Source organism: Sminthopsis crassicaudata, chromosome 2 (genome assembly GCF_048593235.1).
Source record: "Sminthopsis crassicaudata isolate SCR6 chromosome 2, ASM4859323v1, whole genome shotgun sequence".
NCBI lineage: Eukaryota > Metazoa > Chordata > Mammalia > Dasyuromorphia > Dasyuridae > Sminthopsis > Sminthopsis crassicaudata.
This window is the reverse complement of record NC_133618.1, coordinates 439,792,201-439,810,360: the sequence shown is the minus strand read 5'-3', so window position 1 is coordinate 439,810,360 and position 18,160 is coordinate 439,792,201. Positions and strand designations below refer to the sequence as shown.

General features: G+C 37.6%; 1 protein-coding gene across 2 annotated transcripts in view; it reads left to right on the top strand.

The window, feature by feature from the left end:
* UQCC1 (ubiquinol-cytochrome c reductase complex assembly factor 1) overlaps positions 1 to 18,160 on the top strand; it is a 130,987-nt gene that overhangs the window by 107,100 nt on the left and 5,727 nt on the right. For both annotated transcript variants that reach the window (XM_074292485.1, XM_074292484.1), the window contains exons 8-9: positions 7,411 to 7,488; positions 17,202 to 17,315. In XM_074292485.1, coding sequence (XP_074148586.1) covers positions 7,411 to 7,488; positions 17,202 to 17,315 — 192 coding nt within the window. The remainder of the gene's footprint in view (positions 1 to 7,410; positions 7,489 to 17,201; positions 17,316 to 18,160) is intronic.

The window sequence follows — 18,160 nt, the reverse complement described above, 5'->3', positions numbered from 1 at the left end:
GGCTTATCCTTTTTGACCCAGTTTCCTCCTCTGTAAAATGAGCTGAAGAAGAAAGTGGCAAAATCACCCCAGTATCTTTGCCAAGAAAATTTCAAATTGAATCATAAAAAGTTAGACAACTAAAAAAACTACTGAATGACAACAAAGAAGCTGAAACTGATACCCTGATGTTCAGATGCTGGGATCTGAGCTAAATTCTGAGGGCTACAACTGAACTTGTTCCTCTCTTTATGTTGGCTGGGGGCTTCCACTACTCCTTTCCTCAGAATGCCATTCTTGAGCACATATCCCCTCCTCTATCCTGAATCTGAGACCTATAGCTGCTTCAGCAAAACTTCCCATTATGATATCCTTGTGTGGATCTGGGACCTCTTGTCAGGAAACACAGCCTCTCTGGGTGCTGGAGTTCTCCTCTTTGGTATGCTTCTGACTAGCCCCACTTTTCTCTTCTGTTCACAGACCTCTGTTTTTCTCCTTATGCTGACCTAGGATGGATTTTTGTTTTCACTATCATAATTTGTTCTGGTGCATTTTCTAGATCTATTTCAAGGAATTAAAGTAGAAAGGAGCTCACTGTACTGCTCTCTGTTACTTTACTCTCTTAGCTTTACCCTCTTCCTTGGTTCAGACATGAACATTAAAATATGCAAAGAACAAAGAAGAGAATTTATTTGAAGCTATGAACTTGTTACATTGTTTTTTAGATGTTATATTGATTTTCTTCTTGCATCTTTATCACAGCACATAAATGCCATCTCCCTCCCACCAAGAGGCCTCTTCTTGTAACAAGTATAATCAATTCTAATGTATCCGTATATTGGCCATGTCTGAAAATGTTTATGTCACTCTGTTCCTCTATGCCTCCAAGAGATGAGTGTTTTATTTCATCAATCTTCTAACGTCATGATTGATTATTGTGATGATCAGGGTTCTGTAGTCTTTCAAAATTACTCTCTTTTACATTATTGTGGTCATTAAGGTAAATTGTTCTCCTGGTTTTTCACATTTTATTCTGTATCAACTAATTCATATCTTCCAGGTATCTTTGAACCAAGTATATTCATAATTTCTTATAATTCAGTAATATTTTATTACTTTCATATGTTCTTTCCTTTCTTCTTTCTGATTATTATTAGAGATACTTAATAGAATTTTGTTTTATTGTACTATGAGAATAGTACTCAACATTCAGGTTTGAGAGGTCAAGGACTTTTCTTAATCATCTTTAATAGTACCTGGCATTGTGCCTTCCCTGGCATTCAGTGATTGTTTATTGAAACATTGCCAGAATGATAAAAACATTATGATACTCTCAATTTAGCCTTCAAGCTATATATTGGCCTAGCTAGCCACAGCATGGCTTACATAATGCTTCCTATTTTGACAGTGAGAGTATCATATGGGATTGCATCTAAAACCCTCTGGAAATGTAGTTAGAAGAGGATGATATGTTTTTTACCTTACTTGTGTCACATGCCTCTTAACACAGAGGGAATTCAGAATTGGTCTTGCATAGTTTAATCTTCACAGTCTTGTGGATTTTTATGTTATGCTTTCAGATTTTTTAGGTGATTATTCCAACATATTATTACTAAACCAAGTAACCCACAATTTCCAGGTTGATGCCTACTTCCTTTCTCAAGGCTAGATTCATATACAATGTTTGAGGAACCAAATATGTTGATTATTTAATCATCTATGTAGCTAAAAATAGAAATATAAAAATATTTAATTTTTTTCCTTCATCACAGCTGAAAATTAGTACAGTCAAATGTTGGTACCTTTTGATTTTGGTTTCCTTCCTTTTGTTGAGGGAAGCAAAGCTTTCTTGTCCTACCAACATAAAAGAAAATTTTATTTGTATTTCCTTTTTGGGGAGTTTCTGGTTAATATTTAGCAATAGGTTAATATATGGGTGGTTGGCATATTATTTTATTGTTAATGAGCTTGGTATTGAAACATCACATAGGAATCTCATTTCTATTCACCAGTAGTGACTATTGAAAGAGAATCACCACATAAAATCTATTTGATATGTTCTGTATCCTTCTGGACACACTAGTTTGCTTCCAATCTTAAGGGCCCTTTAGGCAGAAGGGACAGACTTGTTTTATGGCATCTGAGGGTAGAACAAGGACCAATAGCATCAGGAAGCCAGGAAAACAGAGTTTATCTGATGGTAAAAAGAATGTCCAATCAGTACTGTCCAGCACCAGAAAGAGACTACCTCATGAAGTTATTTTGGGGGGGATACTGTGGAAAATATTCACCTTTAAGAAGGTAGTTAGATTAGTCAATTTTCATAGCTCTTTGCTTAGTTCTACAATCTTAGAATTCTATGAGCTTCATGTTTTTTGGTGTAAGATCATCAAGTGATTCAGAGATTATGTTCATCCATATGAGCTTTGTCATATGTCCAATTCATTTCAGCAGTTTATTCTAGTAAAGGTTTGGCACCATTCAACCTCAATTGCTTTTTTATTTTTATAAACTAATTGATTTCCTTCTTTTCCTTTTCCCCACTCACCAAAAACAAACGAACAAACAAAAAAACCCTTTTATGCAAAGAAAAATAGAACCAGAGCCTAATAGTAATCCTGGCCTTGCTACTGACCTGCACTGTGACTTTGGGCAAATCAGCTGACCTCTTTGGGCCTTAGTTTCTTCATGCATAAAATGATTTTGGACTAGATGCCTTCCAACCCTTTTTGACTCTAAATCTGTCATTCTGGGCAAGCTCATTTTCCTCTCTGGTCCAGTATTTTATCATCTTTCACATGAGTTGGTTGGGCTGTGTAGTTGCTAAGTCCCCTTTTAGCCCTACGGATATATATTTTCTTTTTTATGATTCTAATCATGGAGAACCTTAAGCTATATTGAAGAGACATCAGTTATAAAAAATGGAGTTTAATGAACAGAGCAAGTGATTTGACATTGGATAGCAAGTGAGCAGGAACAAGTCTCTTGGAAAATGAGATTACGATCCTGTATGGTGATTTGTCTTTAAATAATATAAAGAATCCAGAACTTTTAGGGTGCTTATTGTTTACATCACACTTTGGCATTTATTAGCTTAACTCATCTTCATAACATCCCTGAGTAGATGCTACAGGAATAGTGTTCCCATTTTAATTATTTCCATAGGTGTCATAATGAATAGGTGCCTTAGAGTCAGGGGGACCAGACTCTATATCTGTGTTGAACACATACTTGACAGTGTGATCTCAGGGCATGTCACTTAACCCGATTGCTTTAATGAAAAGTTTCCACAGTGCAAGTTCCCATTAGAGATGAAATCACAGTTTTGAGACATCCTATCCCAAAGTATAGAAATTGTAACCTCTTCTAGCGTTCTCCTCCTGTGTGATTCTTATGACTGCCTGTAAATCCTCCATTGGAAGATCCAACAAAAGTGCTAGGGGCTTTCCTATGATTCTGTTAATATATAAAATGTGGGATTATAGGGAACAAATACTCGTTCTATTGCTTTATTGTATTGTCCATCACTCTTGTTACATGAGTGATGAACATATCTTTTCTGATAATGCCCATTCTTGATATGTTTCTTAAGCCATGTTTCATATGGATACCATTGTATCTTGCTTGTAGTTCCCATGAATCTTTCCAGTGTTTTTTATATCACTATGATTTTAACCTCCCTCTCTCCCTCCTTTCCTTCCTTCCTTCCTTCCTTCCTTCCTTCCTTCCTTCCTTCCTTCCTTCCTTCCTTCCTTCCTTCCTTCCTACCTACCTACCTAGAAGGCAATTGGGGTAAAATGACTTGTCATTTTAGAGATAATATTTGATATACTGTACGTACATTGTACTGTTAGATTCCTGTAGCAACCCCAGTTCTATTAGGTATAGTAGGTATTATCCCTGTTTTTAGAGAGGAGGCAACGAGGCCCAGAAAAGGAAAATTTCCTGCTTAATCTCACAGGAGCTAGTATTTGCCAAAGCTGGAGTTCAAACCCATATGCTTGTGGCCTTAAATCCAATAAAAGAGCATCTCGCTGCCTCACAGGCTGGTGTTCATCCTTCAGACATCCTGGACACATCCCATTAAAAATTTCTCAGCTTGAGGTACTTTACTGCCTTGTTCTTTTAACCTCTTGGTTATCTTTTTCATTAATCTCCTGATTAGCAAACCCAGTATGGCTGTTTTTTCTTTTTAATATAGTAAGTGGCCCCCCTGGGATGTAAACTCCAGGACCTGTCCCTGGGCTGCTAATGTTTGTTTTCTTTGCCCCTTGAGCCTCCCTCTGCTATAACATTTGCCGTCTGTGTTAAGTAATCCTTAAGGTACCACTTTTATTATGTCATAAAAAGTGCATGGCAAATATATTATAACTCATGGACTTTGTTTAGAAATGAACGGATAATTTATTGAGTGTGTTACATGAGCCTTGCCCCCTTCCCCAGTGCAGCAGAGACTCAGGGCTCACTCAGGAGTGTCTACTGAGAGCGCCCCCAGCCCATGACATGTGGGGGATGGAGGCACAAGGTTGGCTAGAAATTACATCATAGTTTATGTACTCAATAAAAATTTAATTAAGTCATTACAGGAATTGCAGTCATCATTTAACCCTCTGATTTCTTCTGTTGAGTTTATTATTAAACATTCAGTAATACCAGTCACCAAAACTTGATGGCCTATAAAATATCTGCATGGATTTTAATAGCTGAATAAATGGGAAAATATGAGTAACTGACAGAAAAGGAACCTTTCCTTGTGGTTTTGCTCTATGGACTTTTATAAAAAAAGCAAAGCATTGTGAAAAGGGATAGCAGCTAAGGGGGAAAATAGCCTGACGCTGTCTGGTGGGGAATGCTTGTCTGCTGTGTGCATTTGCATGTGTACAGGGCTATATTCTATGTATATCACACAGAAACAAACATGTAGTTGTCCAGAAGAGGAGAGAATGAGGACCCGTGCTGCAACAGCAGAGATTTCTCTGGGAGAATGGGAATTAATGGGAAACTTGCCCACCAACACAGAAAGATGCAAAGACATGAGGCCTGACATGAGAGATGTGTCTCAGCATTCTGGTTGGAAGAACCTGGGTTATTTCAGTAACCCATTGCTTAAAAAACCACTATCAACCTCATATGTTGGCTGCTGATCATGTTTCTAATGATCAAACTGGCTACCTTTCCCTTCTCACAAGGTCCCATTTTATGATCCTAATCCAACCTGGCTTATATCTTAGGAAAACCAGTTTCCAGGTGCAGCTAAAAGTGAAGGTGGAGGAGGCTCAATAGGTATAAAATGGTCGGTTAGCCAAATAATCATGAGAGAAACACCATAACAAAAATGAAGTTAGGCATAAAGAAATGTATGATGACATAGTCTGAGTTATTTGGATTTTCTTATCAATACCCAATTTTAGCTGATGAACAACTCTTATTGTTACTTGTCCTGTCATCTTGAGAGCTCTAGAAGTTTGTGGTTGGTTGATCAGGGATCATGGGTAATTTTGGAGGGAGAGAATCATTTTAGTTCTGTGATCAAAAGCTAGATTGAGATTATAAAGAAAGTGGGAAGAAACAAAGTGGTGGTACCAAAGCTTTTTAAAGAAGTTTTTTCTGAGGAAGGAAAAAAAGATATAGGATGATACTTAGTCACGGTTTAGTAAGCTATCTAATAAAGATTTTTTTAAAATGGGAGTAATGAGGGCATGTTTGTAGTTAACAGAAAAAGAATCAGTAGATGTAAATTTAGGGAAGAGGATAGTAGGGTAATATTCTATCAAAGATGGGAGGAAATAAGGTCAAAGATATGTGTAGAGAGATTGATTTTGATGAGAAGGCACATTTCTTCATCAGAGACAAAGAATGAAATGCATTGGGAATGTCTTGAAGTTGTAAGATAGAGGTTGTGACATGAGGAAGAATGGAGAAGTATTATGCTCTATTATGCCAGTAAGTCTTTTATTTTTTATTTATTTATTTATTTATTTATTTTTGCTATTTTCAAGGAGTATATTTTGATTGTGGTTGTTTATTTGTCTACTGTGTTCAAACAACTTTTATTTAAAAATAATCAACTTGGTATCACTCCCTCTAGTGTAGCATCATGTACATAGTAAATCTGTAAGAAATGTTTTGTTGATTTTAAGTGGCACTATGTAAGCTTGGTTAAAAAATAAAAAAGTGATCCAAGTCTTCCCTTCTAGTAGCTTACAGACAATTTAAAAACTGGTTACATGGAATAACTGGACAAAACACTATCTTATTTGTTACCTATGTGGCCAGCCTCTCTTTGGTGCTTGGAGAAAGAATATTTTTCCATGGACTTGAGACTTTAAGGGAGTCTTCTTGTAGAATGTGAGCTTGAATTTGGATCTTCAGAGCTGGATAGGTTTGACTACGCAGAAGTGAGGGGAAGGACATTCCTTATTAAAGGAAACTATAAGAAAGATCTTGTCAAATGCAATACATTTGTGAAAGAGTGAGGAAACCTTTTTCTTATATTCCCTTTGTTTAATATTTTGCTTTGTTTATAAGTTGAGAGTGTTTTGGATATTTTAAGGAACCCTACATTCTGATTTTATTCCCTGATTTATTCCAATTTCTTGAGTACTTTGAAATTTTTTGGTATAGCTATTCCTTTCTTTTTTTGAGGCAATAGGAGTTTAGTGCCTTGCCAGGGTCACAAAATAGTGCCTGAAGCCGAATTTGAACTCAAATCCTCCAGATTGCAGAACAGGTGTTCTATCCACTGCATAACCTAGCTTGTAGGAATGTATATTCCTTGATAGAGCATGATGCAGCAGAAAAAGTACTAACCTTGAAATCATAGGTCCTGAGTTCAAATCCCAGTTCTTCTATTTAGTACTTAGTACTAGACAAAAGTCATTTACTTGTATTGACACTTATTTTTATCATCTAAGATTTTTAATTAGATAATCTCTAAGGTACCTTTGATCATTAGATTCTTCTGAAACTGCTTGGTAGTCTTTATATATTGGTCTTCTTCTGCCAAATAACTCTCGAAACTTCGCTGGGCTGCACCTTGGAGGATCAACACTTAGTCTACCACTGGATCTGTGTTAATGAACAATGAACTGTTACCTCTATTTTAGGAGTGAAGACGTTAAAAATTGATTGGCAGGGGCAGGTAGGTGGCACGGTAGACAGAGCATCAGCCCTGAAGTTAGGAGGACCCAAGTTCAAATCTGGGCTCAGATACTTAACACTTCCTAGCTGTGTGACTTTGGGCAAGTCACTCAAGTCTAGTTACCTCAGGGTGGTGGGGAAACTATTAAAAAAAAATTGATTGGTAGAGAGTTTAATTTTTATTTAAGGAATATTCCATTATACAACTTAGGGCCATTATGGTTAAGAAAAGACCATACTACTTTAGGACTTTTTATTTATATTTCTGTTTTTGTCCTTTTGTCTTGACAGGTAAATTCCTATATCCTGAAGAAGAATATGCTAATCATGACAAATAGTTTCTATGCAGGAATCTTGGGATATGATGAGGTAAGAACATTAGCCAGACTATGGATATCTGACGCTGGCCTGTCCTCGTAGTTACTTTTCCAGCCAGTGGCCATCAGTAGAGGCTGCTGATTAGTACTCCAGCACTAGTTGTTGGTGCTAATTTCATCATAATTCTCAACTAGTATTCTGTTCCTTTGGATCCAGCCCTGTACTTGGTGCTAGGGGTATAAAGTACTAGTCTTTGCCTTCAAGAAACTCCCATTCTGCTTTGGGAAAAGAGGATTTGTAGAGTCAGATGATATCCTTAATAAAATTAGTCTGTTTATGTTATCTGATCTCAATTAAAGGACACTTATTGGAACAAGGCAATTCATCATTCACCTAAAACTGCTTTCTCCAAAATTATCAATGATTTTTTAATTGGCAGTTCTAGTGGTCTTTTCTTAATCCTCATCCTCCTTGACTCTGTAACCTTTAATGTTATCAATCACCTTCTCCTGATTACTTTCTTCTCTCTAGGTTTTCATAACCCTGTTCTTTCCTGGTTTTCTTCCTATTTGTCTGGCCCCTTTACTGATTCCTAGGTCATGACCATAAGGCTTTGCTAAGGACTGCCTTCTGTTTTCCCTCTATACTTATTTACTTGGTGATCTTATCAAATTCCATGGACTCTGATATTTCTACACAAATAAGTCTTAGATCTATTTATTTGGCTCTTACCTTTCTGTTGATCTCCCATGGTGAAAGTAGTAGCCTATTGGACATATTGAAATGAATGTCTTAGAAACATATTGAATCCAATATATCTAAAACTGAACTCGTTATCTTTCCCCTCTAGAATCCTCCCTGTTTCTGTGGAGGACACCAACACCCTCCCACTTACTCAGGCTCTCACAACCCCAGTACCATCCTTGACTTTTCACGCTTATTTCCCATATCTAGTTTGTTGCTAAGCCAAGTTTGTTGACTCTACCTTTGCAATAGTTCATGTGAGTGTTGCCTCTCTTCGGACAGTTGTCACCTCATATCTTCCCTAAACTATTGCAGTAGCCCTCCCAGCCTTAAGTCTGAAAATAGAAAGACCATCCTCCACATAGCTGACCATGTCATCCCTCCTTAGTAAGCTCCAGTGTCTTTTTTATCTCCATGACCAAATATAGGATCCTTTGACTTTTAAAACTCTTCACAAACTAGTCTTGTCCACCTCTCCAGTCTTCTGATATTTACACCCTTCCACATGCTCTATGCCCTACTAACACTGAACTGACTTTTGTGTCTTACACTTCACATTCCATCTCTCCTGCTTCTAGGCCTTTTCACTGGCTGTCCCACATGTCTGGGATTTTCTCCTTTCTCAATTCTACATCCTGATTTTTCTGCTTTCCTTTATGATCCAGCTCAAGTCCTATCTTTTGCAAAAAGCCTTTTCCAGTCATTTTCTACGCCCATACTCCATCCTTATGCCTTCCCTCTAAGACTACCTTAAGATTTATCACATAATCTTACATGCACATGTTGTCTCCCCTATTACAATGTGAGCTCCTTGAGGGTAGGGACTGTTTTTGCTTTTCTTTATATGCCTATTGTACAGTGCTTGATGCTTTGTAATCATTTTATACTACTTATTGACTTGAATTAATCCTCCCTAATTGATTCTCAATTCTTCTTGGTGGCATTCGAAATTTACTTTTTAAGCCTCTACACCAGCCCTAATTCACCCTTGACAGGTTCTTTTCTGAGAAAATAGAGGAACATTTGTTCAGAACTTCCTCTTCCTATCTCTTTATCTCATCAACACCTTGACACCATACCATTCTCTGAAGGATAGCACTTTGCCTCTACATCTGATCTTGATCCCATGCCTTCCTATTTTCTCTGGCAATTTTCCCTAACTTATCCCTTCTCTTTTTTCCTTCCGCCTCTCCCTATCTACTGGTTTCTTCCCTGCTGACTACAGTCACTCCTATATCCCTCATCCTTATAAAGCCATCTCAGAACCAACCATCTCCTCATGCTTTCATCATATAACTTCATTTTTCCAACAGACTTAGAGATTGTTGTCTGTGTTCTTTTCCCTACTTCCTGTCCTCTTTTTAGTTCTTTGAAGTTTGATTTCTACTAATCTGTAACTGCTCTCTCTATAGTTAACTGATCTCTTAGTTGCAAAATCTGATGCCCTTTTACAAATTCTAATCCTTCTCAATCTTCCTTCAATATTTAACACTTGGGTTTTTAATAGTTGTTATATCTGTTGCTCCTTTTTTAACTGTCTGACTGCTGGGTTATCATCCATACTATTTTGAGTATACCCTAAGTCTCTGCTTTGAACTTTCCTTCCTTTTTTTTTTTTACCACTGTCTCATGGTGACTTCCTCAGCTGCCAATTATCTCCATGTTGATGACTCTAACACTTATTACATATCTGGTCTTAGACCCAGTCATATAAACAAGTTATCTACTAGACATTTCAAATTTATTATCCCCTAAACATCACAAACTCAGTAGACCTAAAAACTAAATTTACTGTATTTCCTCCAAAAAAACCCCACACCTCTTATAATACTGCCCCATTTATGTTAAAAACACCACCATTTTTTCATTTTCCTAGGTTTGAAACTTCAGGCATCCTCCTTCTCCCTTCCAGAGAAGCTCCACCTTCTCATTTACTCTGCATATCTAGACAGGTGCCAGATCTTATTTCTACTTCCACACCATCTCTCACATCTCTAATCCCCACAACCCTAGGGTAGGCCTTATATCTACCTGGATTATTGTTGTACTCTCCCAATTGGTCTTCCTTCTTCAAGTTTCCTTCTTCACTTTCTAATCCGTCCTCCAAATAGCTGCGGGTACTATGTACTTAAATGCTTTCCTAAAGTGGATCAATCATGTCATTCCTCAAGTCATCAAACTCTACTGGCTCACTTCTACCTCTAGATTAAAGTAAACTCCTTTAAGACATTTAAAGCCTTTCATAACCTGACCTCTTACTATTTTTCTAACTTTGTTACATATTGCTTTCCTTTATTTATACCCCAGTCCCACCACACTGACTTTTTGATTGTTCCTCACCTATAATACACTATTTCTGATTTGAGTGACTTTGCCTTGATTACCCTGTGCCTAGAATTCACTTCCTCTGTACTTTTAATATCTTAAGAGTCCCTTGTTTCTTTCAAAATTCAGCTTCACCTTGTAAACGAATTTTTTCTTTCTTCCAAAATTTTCTTGTATATATTTATGTAGTGCTATTTCCCCTCACTAAACTATAAGCTCTTCAAGGGCAGGAAATGTTTTATTTTTATCTTCTTAGCTTAGTGCCTGGCATAGTAAGCACCTCAAAAATACTTGTTGATTGAGACTGTCCTGGTGGATGACGCAGTGAAGGTTGTTCTGGGTTCAGAGGGAAAAGAGTTTCTCAAGAGTCAAGATCATCAAGGAAGATTTTTTTTTTAAATAGATGGTACTTGAGTTGCCCCTGGAAATATGGGTAAGGCTTCAATAAACAGATATGAGATGATTAAATCCAAATGCCTATGTCCTACTGCCTTATTGATTCTTCAGTGTTCTATCTAACCAGACTGGTTAAATTGAAGATTCTGATTGAAGGATGTACTGAATAGTCATTTTCAAAGAATTATAATGAAATAAAATAAGAGTAGTGAATAGAGAGATGCAATCTGCCTTGGTAGATGACATTTCCTTACCAGATCATTTCCCACACCAATGAAATTGCAGGTAATTGAGACCTTCAATATCTTGTCACTCAGCATTTGTCACATTGTCTGGCACATAGTAGGCAATTAATAAATGTTTATTGATTGATTAATTGTGGCCATCACAGTCACATGATTTCCATTTTCTAGGAGTGCATTTTCTCCTTAGCTTTTAGATGTTTTAGTTTGTCAGTGACCTCCAGTGAATTGTGTTGATGAATCTGGGAGAGAAAAAGTCACTTCACAAGTTGGGGATGGTGTGGTTTATTAGATTTAGTGGCTCATGACCCAAAGATTAAACCCAAATGAAGTCTCAGAGACACAAGTTCCAAAAATGTTTTGGTATTAAGCCTTCCACTGGTGTACTTGCATGATGCTTTTATATTTCCAAGAATACTTTTTTTTTAATGGATTTTTATTTATCTTCATTGCAGCAACCTGAGTAGGAGTTAGGTCATGTGTGCATTAGTTCCATTTTACAGTCTAATCAGAAAGCATTTAAGTGCATAGTCCCTATGATAGGCATTAATGTGAAGGAGAAGGAAGTGACAGATGAGGAAAATGACCCCTTCTCCCCCTGCCCTTTTCTTTTTTTCAGTTAAAAAAATTTTTTTTTTTTATTAAAGCTTTTTATTTTTCAAAATATATGTGGGGACAATTCTTCACCATTAGTCCTTGCAAAACCCTGTGTTGGAATTTGGTAGAAATATGTTAAATCCAATATATGCATAATATTTATATAGTTATAGTGCTGCACAAGAGAAAAAGTGAAGCAAGATAAAATGCAAGCAAACAACAACAGGAAGCGTGAAAATGCTATCGTGGAAACCACATTCAGTTCCCACAGTCCTCTTTCTGGGTGTAGATAGCTCTCTTTATCACGAATAATTGGAACTGGTTTGAATCATCTCATTGTTGAAGAGAGCCATGTCCATCAGAATTGATCATTATATAATCTTGCTGTTGCCATGTATAATGATCTCCTGGTTCTGTTCATTTCACCCAGCATCAGTTTATTTAAGTCTCTCCAGGCCTTTCTGAAATCATCCTGCTGGTCATTTCTTACAGAACAATAATATTCCATAACATTCACATACTATAACTTATTCACCCAATCTGTAATTGATGGGCATCTACTCATTTTCCAGTTCAAAGAGGGCTGCCACAAACATTTTTGCACATGTGGGTCCCTCTCCCTCCTTTAATATCTCTTTGGAATATAAGCCCAGTAGAAACACTGCTAGATCAAAAAATATGCACTGTTTGATAACTTTTTGAGCACAGTTCCAAATTGCTCTCTAGAATGGCTGGATGTATTCACAATTCCACCAATAATGCATCAGTGTCCCAGTTTTCCCACATTCCCTCCAACATTCGTCATCTTTTCCTGTCATCTTAGCCAATCTGACAGGTGTGTAGTGGTATCTCAGAGTTGTCTTAATTTGCATTTCTCTGATCAATAGTGATTTAGAGCACCTTCTCATATGATTAGAAATAGTTTCAATTTCTTCATCTAAAAATTGTCTGTATTATCAGTTGACCATTATCAGTTGGAGAATGACTTGAATTGCAAATTTGAGTCAGTTCTCTATATATTTTAGAAATAAGGTCTTTATCAGAGGCTTTGAATGTAAAAATGTTTTCCCAATTTATTGCTTCCCTTCTAATCTTGTCTACATTAGTTTTGTTTGTACAAAAACTTGTTAACTTACCATAATCAAAATTATCTATTTTGTGATCAGTAATGAGCTCCAGTTCTTCTTTGGTCACAAATTCCTTCCTCCTTCACAGGAGGTGAACTCCCCTCCCCCCTTTTCAGTTTTCAGTCTTGCTATAGGAACAATCATTTAAAAGTTGATCAGACTCAAATTTGTTCAAGGAAAGAATATGGTCCTGGATAGGTAGATTGGGAGATCATAGAAAATCAGAGTTGAAAGGAACCTTAGAGATTATTTAGTCTAAACCTTTTGTGTTACAGAAGAAGGAATTGAGATCCAGAAAGGGAAGAAATAGGCCCTTCCCACCCCTGGTCAATGACAGCTGGGACCACAACGCAGGTCTCCCATCAAACTATGCAGTATGCCTCCTTGGTCACATTACATTTAGTATTCCTGTGAGAAACATATTTAATGTGCGTGAAAATGCTCTGTGAAGTATTAAATACTGGGCAGAGGTGTAAGATTATTATTTTGACTTACCATTATGACTATTAAAAGAACATTAATCTCTCCTTCCTTTCTCTGTAGACTCTATAGACTACAGTTCCCCCTCTGTGCTGAGAATCCCCCTTCCTTCTTTCCCAAGACTGCCCCAATTTGTAAGGCGATACTGCTCCCTGGCTTTTCCTTCCTGATCTTCCCTGTTCTCCCAGTCCTTACAGCCTGTGCCTCACATTACATGAATATTCGTGCCAGCCTTACTGCAGCCTGTGCTCAGGGCATTTCAGACACAGACACACAGGCAGTTTCATTAGCCAAGTGCTCCAAAAAACCACAACATGCCTGAGCTTGTCTCTGGGCCTCAGCCCCGCCTTGTGGACAAAGCTGGTTTCTTCTTTAGCTCCTAGTTAGACTGTTGAATTGTGGGGGTGTTTATCAAGGGATGTTTGAGGTGAAACATTTTCAGCCAATCCATCAGCTCCCATAAAGGGTATGTAGCTTGTGACAGCAGGATTTAGACTCCTTGTGGATTGATGGATTGATAGTTGTGAGCAGCTCCTTTCATGTCTCTCAAACCAGCAAGATGCAGCAGCTTTTCACAGCCACAGATCCCTGGCTCCATTTTCACAGGAGCATATATTTAAAAGTAAAAGGGATTCCAGAGGATGTATAATTCAGCCCCTTCATTTTACTGGTGAGAAAATGAGTTTCAGAGGGGTTAGGTAGCCCAGGGTTACACAGATAATGGGTGGCAGCATCAGCATTTGAACATAGATCTTCAAGGTTCATTCCACTATTCAGTCAGAAGACCTAGGTTCAAATGAACTCAGTGAGGGGAGCTGTGAAATAGACCCATAAATCAGCTTGTGCAGCATCATCCTTTGCAGACCATAATAATGTTTTTGGGCTCTCCTTTCCTCTAAATATGGGAGGGCTAGAGTAGGCTGTACTGGCTAGCTTATACAGTGAGTTTAAAAAAAAAAAATAGTGGTAATGATACCATCATAGCAAGTCCTAGCTCCAAAGGAAAAGTCAGCCCCCATAGAGTGGTTCCCTGGTTTTAAAGATATATGCTGCTGTTCAGAGGGAAGATATAAGTTGAAGTTCAAAAGTAACCTGGAGAAAATTGTTTCCTGAACTTGTCAAGGAAAATGGATTTTATTCTCAGCTCTGCCATTTATTATTGGTATGATCTTGAATGATCATTTCATTTCTTTGAGCCTCAGCTTTGTCATCTTTCAAATGGGACTACCTAATTACATTCCTCATAAGGCTATCAGGAGAATCAGATGTTACATGTAAGTATTTTCTAACCATAAAACTCTATACAAATGGGAGTTTGTCCATGGTTACCACCAGGAAACACAGACCAAATCTGTCTTTGTTACCAAACACATAAATCTGACCATATGTTTTCTCTGTGGTGGAAGAGCAATTACTACTTTGACAAATAGGAGATACTTTGGGAAATGCAGATGTAGGATCACTGCTGTTACTTCTCCACTTAGTTTTCAGCACTTCACTATCATGCCAGCATACTGTGGAAGGACTTCTGGGCTCTTATTGTCTTCTGCCTTTGACTTACCCAAATCCCACTCACGAAATCTTAGAGATGGAAAGGATCTCAGAGACCATCCAACCTGCTCCACATCTTAACAGGAGTCAGAACATACCCAACAAAGTCCTCCACTAACCTTTACTGGAAGACCTTCCATGAAGGAAAACAGACTACCCTCAAAGATAACCCATACTATTCCTCCCCCCCCCCAGGCTGGGGTTAAGTGACTTGCCCAGGGTCACACAGTAGGAAGTATTAAGTGTCTGAGACCAGATTTGAACTTGAGTCCTCCTGAATTCAAGGCTGGTGCTCTATCCACTGTGCCACCAGCTGCCCCCCATACTACTTTTAAATAGCTCTAATTTTTAACAAGTTCTTCCCTATTTCAAGTTATTCTGCCTCCTCCCCTCCCACAACCAAAAAGAACAAGTCTGTTTTCTCTTCCATATGACAACCTTTCAAATACTTGAAAGCTGCTATCACTTTTTCCTTTTATTCATAGGATAAACATGCCTTTAGCCAACCATCATGGCATGAATTCTAGGTCTATTATTATACTTGTTGCCTTCCTCAGGATAATTTCAACTCATTAGTGACCTTGAACAAATGTGGTCCCAAGAACTGATCACAATTCTCCATGTGTAGTCTGACTAGGGCAGTCTGCAGCTCTTTTGTCCCTCCCTTAATCCTAGGTACCACACTGTCTTTGTTAATGCATTCTAAGATTACAGTACTTTTCCTTCTATGAGCCTTAACTTCCTTCTCTGTAATGTTAGGAAACTAAATTAGATGGTGTTTCAGGCTTTGTGACTATGTCTCTATACTGGGAATTTTTTTTTAAGAACTGAGATTTTAATTTTTAAAATAATAGCTTTTTATTTTTAAAATATATGCAAAGTTTTCAACATTCACTCTTGCAAAACAAAATCTTGTGTTCCAAATTTTTCTCTTCCCCTTCCCCCCAAACAAGTAGTCCAATATATGTTAAACATCTCCACATTTATCTTGCTATACAAGAAAAATTAGATCAAAAAGGAAAAATGAGAAAGAAAACAAAAAGTAAACAACAAAAAAGTGAAAATACTATGTTGTGATCCACACTCAGTTTCCAGAGTCCTTTCTTTGGGTGCAGATGGCTCTCTCCATCACAGGTCTATGGGAATTGGCCTGGATCACCTCATTGTTGAAAAGAGCCAAGTTCATTACAGTTGATCACATAATCTTGTTACTGTATACAATAATCTTCTGGTTCTGCTCATTTCGCTTAGCCCTAGTTCATGTAAGTCTCTCATGTAGGCCTTTCTGAAATCATCATCCTGATCATTTCTTATAAAACAATAATATTCCATAACATTTATATACCATAACTTATTCAGCCATTGATGGGTGTTCACTCAGTTTCCAGTTACTTGCCACTACAAAAAGGGCTGCCACAAACATTTTTGCACATGTGGGTCCCTTTCCCTCCTTTAAGATCTCTTTGGAATATAAACCCAGTAGAAACACTGCTGGATCAAAGGGTATGCACAGTTTGATAACTTTTTAAGCATAGTTCCAAATTGCTCTCCAGGATGGTTAGATCTGTTCACAGTTCCACCAAAAATATATCAATGTCCTAGTTTTCCCACCTCCCCTCCAACATTTATCTTTATCTTTTCCTGTCATCTTAGCCAATATGAGAGATAATGTAGTTGTACCTCAGAGTTGTCTTAATTTGAATTTCTCTGATCAATAGTGATTTAGAATATTTTTTCATATTACTAGAAATGATTTTAATTTCTTTGTTATAGTGGGAATTCTTAATGTTGGGCCCACAGATAGCCAAAGGGGTTGGTGGGTAGATTTTAGGAAATCTCTAAACTTGGATGAGAAAAATACTTTGATAACTGCATTTCAACAGCAAGTGATTGCAAGTGATTTTCTTTGTAATCTTTTAAGTATTTTATTGTGTATCTTTAAAAGTGATTCTGAGAAAAGATTCATAGATAGCCATCCAAATATAAAATAAAGATTAAGAATTCTAATTTTAAAGCATGCTACCTGGGAATCCCCAGCCACTAGCATTCCATGATGGAGTTTCACTTTATACCTTCAATTGATGTAGCCTGTATGCCCTTCTTTCTGTAACAGGAGGGGTCAGTGTGACAGAGATATAGCTGCCCTCAGGTCACACAGGATTGAGAGGGAGCCCACTCAGAGAACTCATTGGCCCAGTTGTTTTGAGTTCTTTTGGATATAGTACCCTAAGCTTGCAAATCTATGGCTCAGGGGAACAAGCACCACTATGGGAACCCAAATCTGAACTCTATTGTGTTACAGGGCATCCTGTCAGATGATCATGGGCTGGCTGCTGCTATCTGGAGGACCTTTTTTAACCAGAAATGTGAAGATCCCCGACAATTGGAGCTACTGGTAGAGTATGTGAGGAAGCAGGTAGGTGTTCTATCCCAATATTAAGCATTATTTTGTTGCTTGTTTCAGGAAACAAAATTTTTGATAAATTTTTTCTGCCCATTAATATTAGGTAAAAACTCAGCAGATGTTCAGAAGGTAGAAATCCCTCTGGAAATTGCTACCCTCATTTCTGTACCTTCAGCCACTATCTTCAAAACACTATGAGCTGCAAAGTGTCTGTCTGAATCTTTGGCTCCCATTCTATATCCCTTATATCTCTCCTTCCTCAAATTTCTACTACCACTTTTCCCTAGATCTCCATTTTACAGGTATATACTTTCCTTTTTTTCATAATTATTTGTGTTGTTTTTCCTCCCATTTAATTTATAGGTTCCTCAGTTATAACTACCTTTGTATCTTGTTGCTTGGCATAGTAGGCACTTGTTAAACACTGATTAATTCTCCTGGCACTGATTATTTCCCTATGTTCATGGATGCTGTGTTACCTGAAAATTGGGCAGCATTTTTTCTAGTGACACAATACCATGGCTTCCTGGCATTGATTGAGGGCATGTTGTTTGCCCCCATTGTGCTTCAAGAGGAGAAGACGAAAGCTCCTACCCTTAAACAGCTTATCATCCTTTTTTAGGAGATTTAATTAATGTGAAACCATCATTTATTCAGTCAACAAATGTTTATTAAATGTGTGATGGATTCTGAGCCTCAATCTCAGTGCTCAGTGCTCCAAGAGATAAAGACTTTAGGTAAGACTTTGTTTTGGCCCTCCAAGAGTTCACAGTCTAATGAAGAAGAGAACATAAAAACAAGATAACTATGATAGACAATATCACATGATAAGTAAATTAAAGATTCAAGGGCAGAGG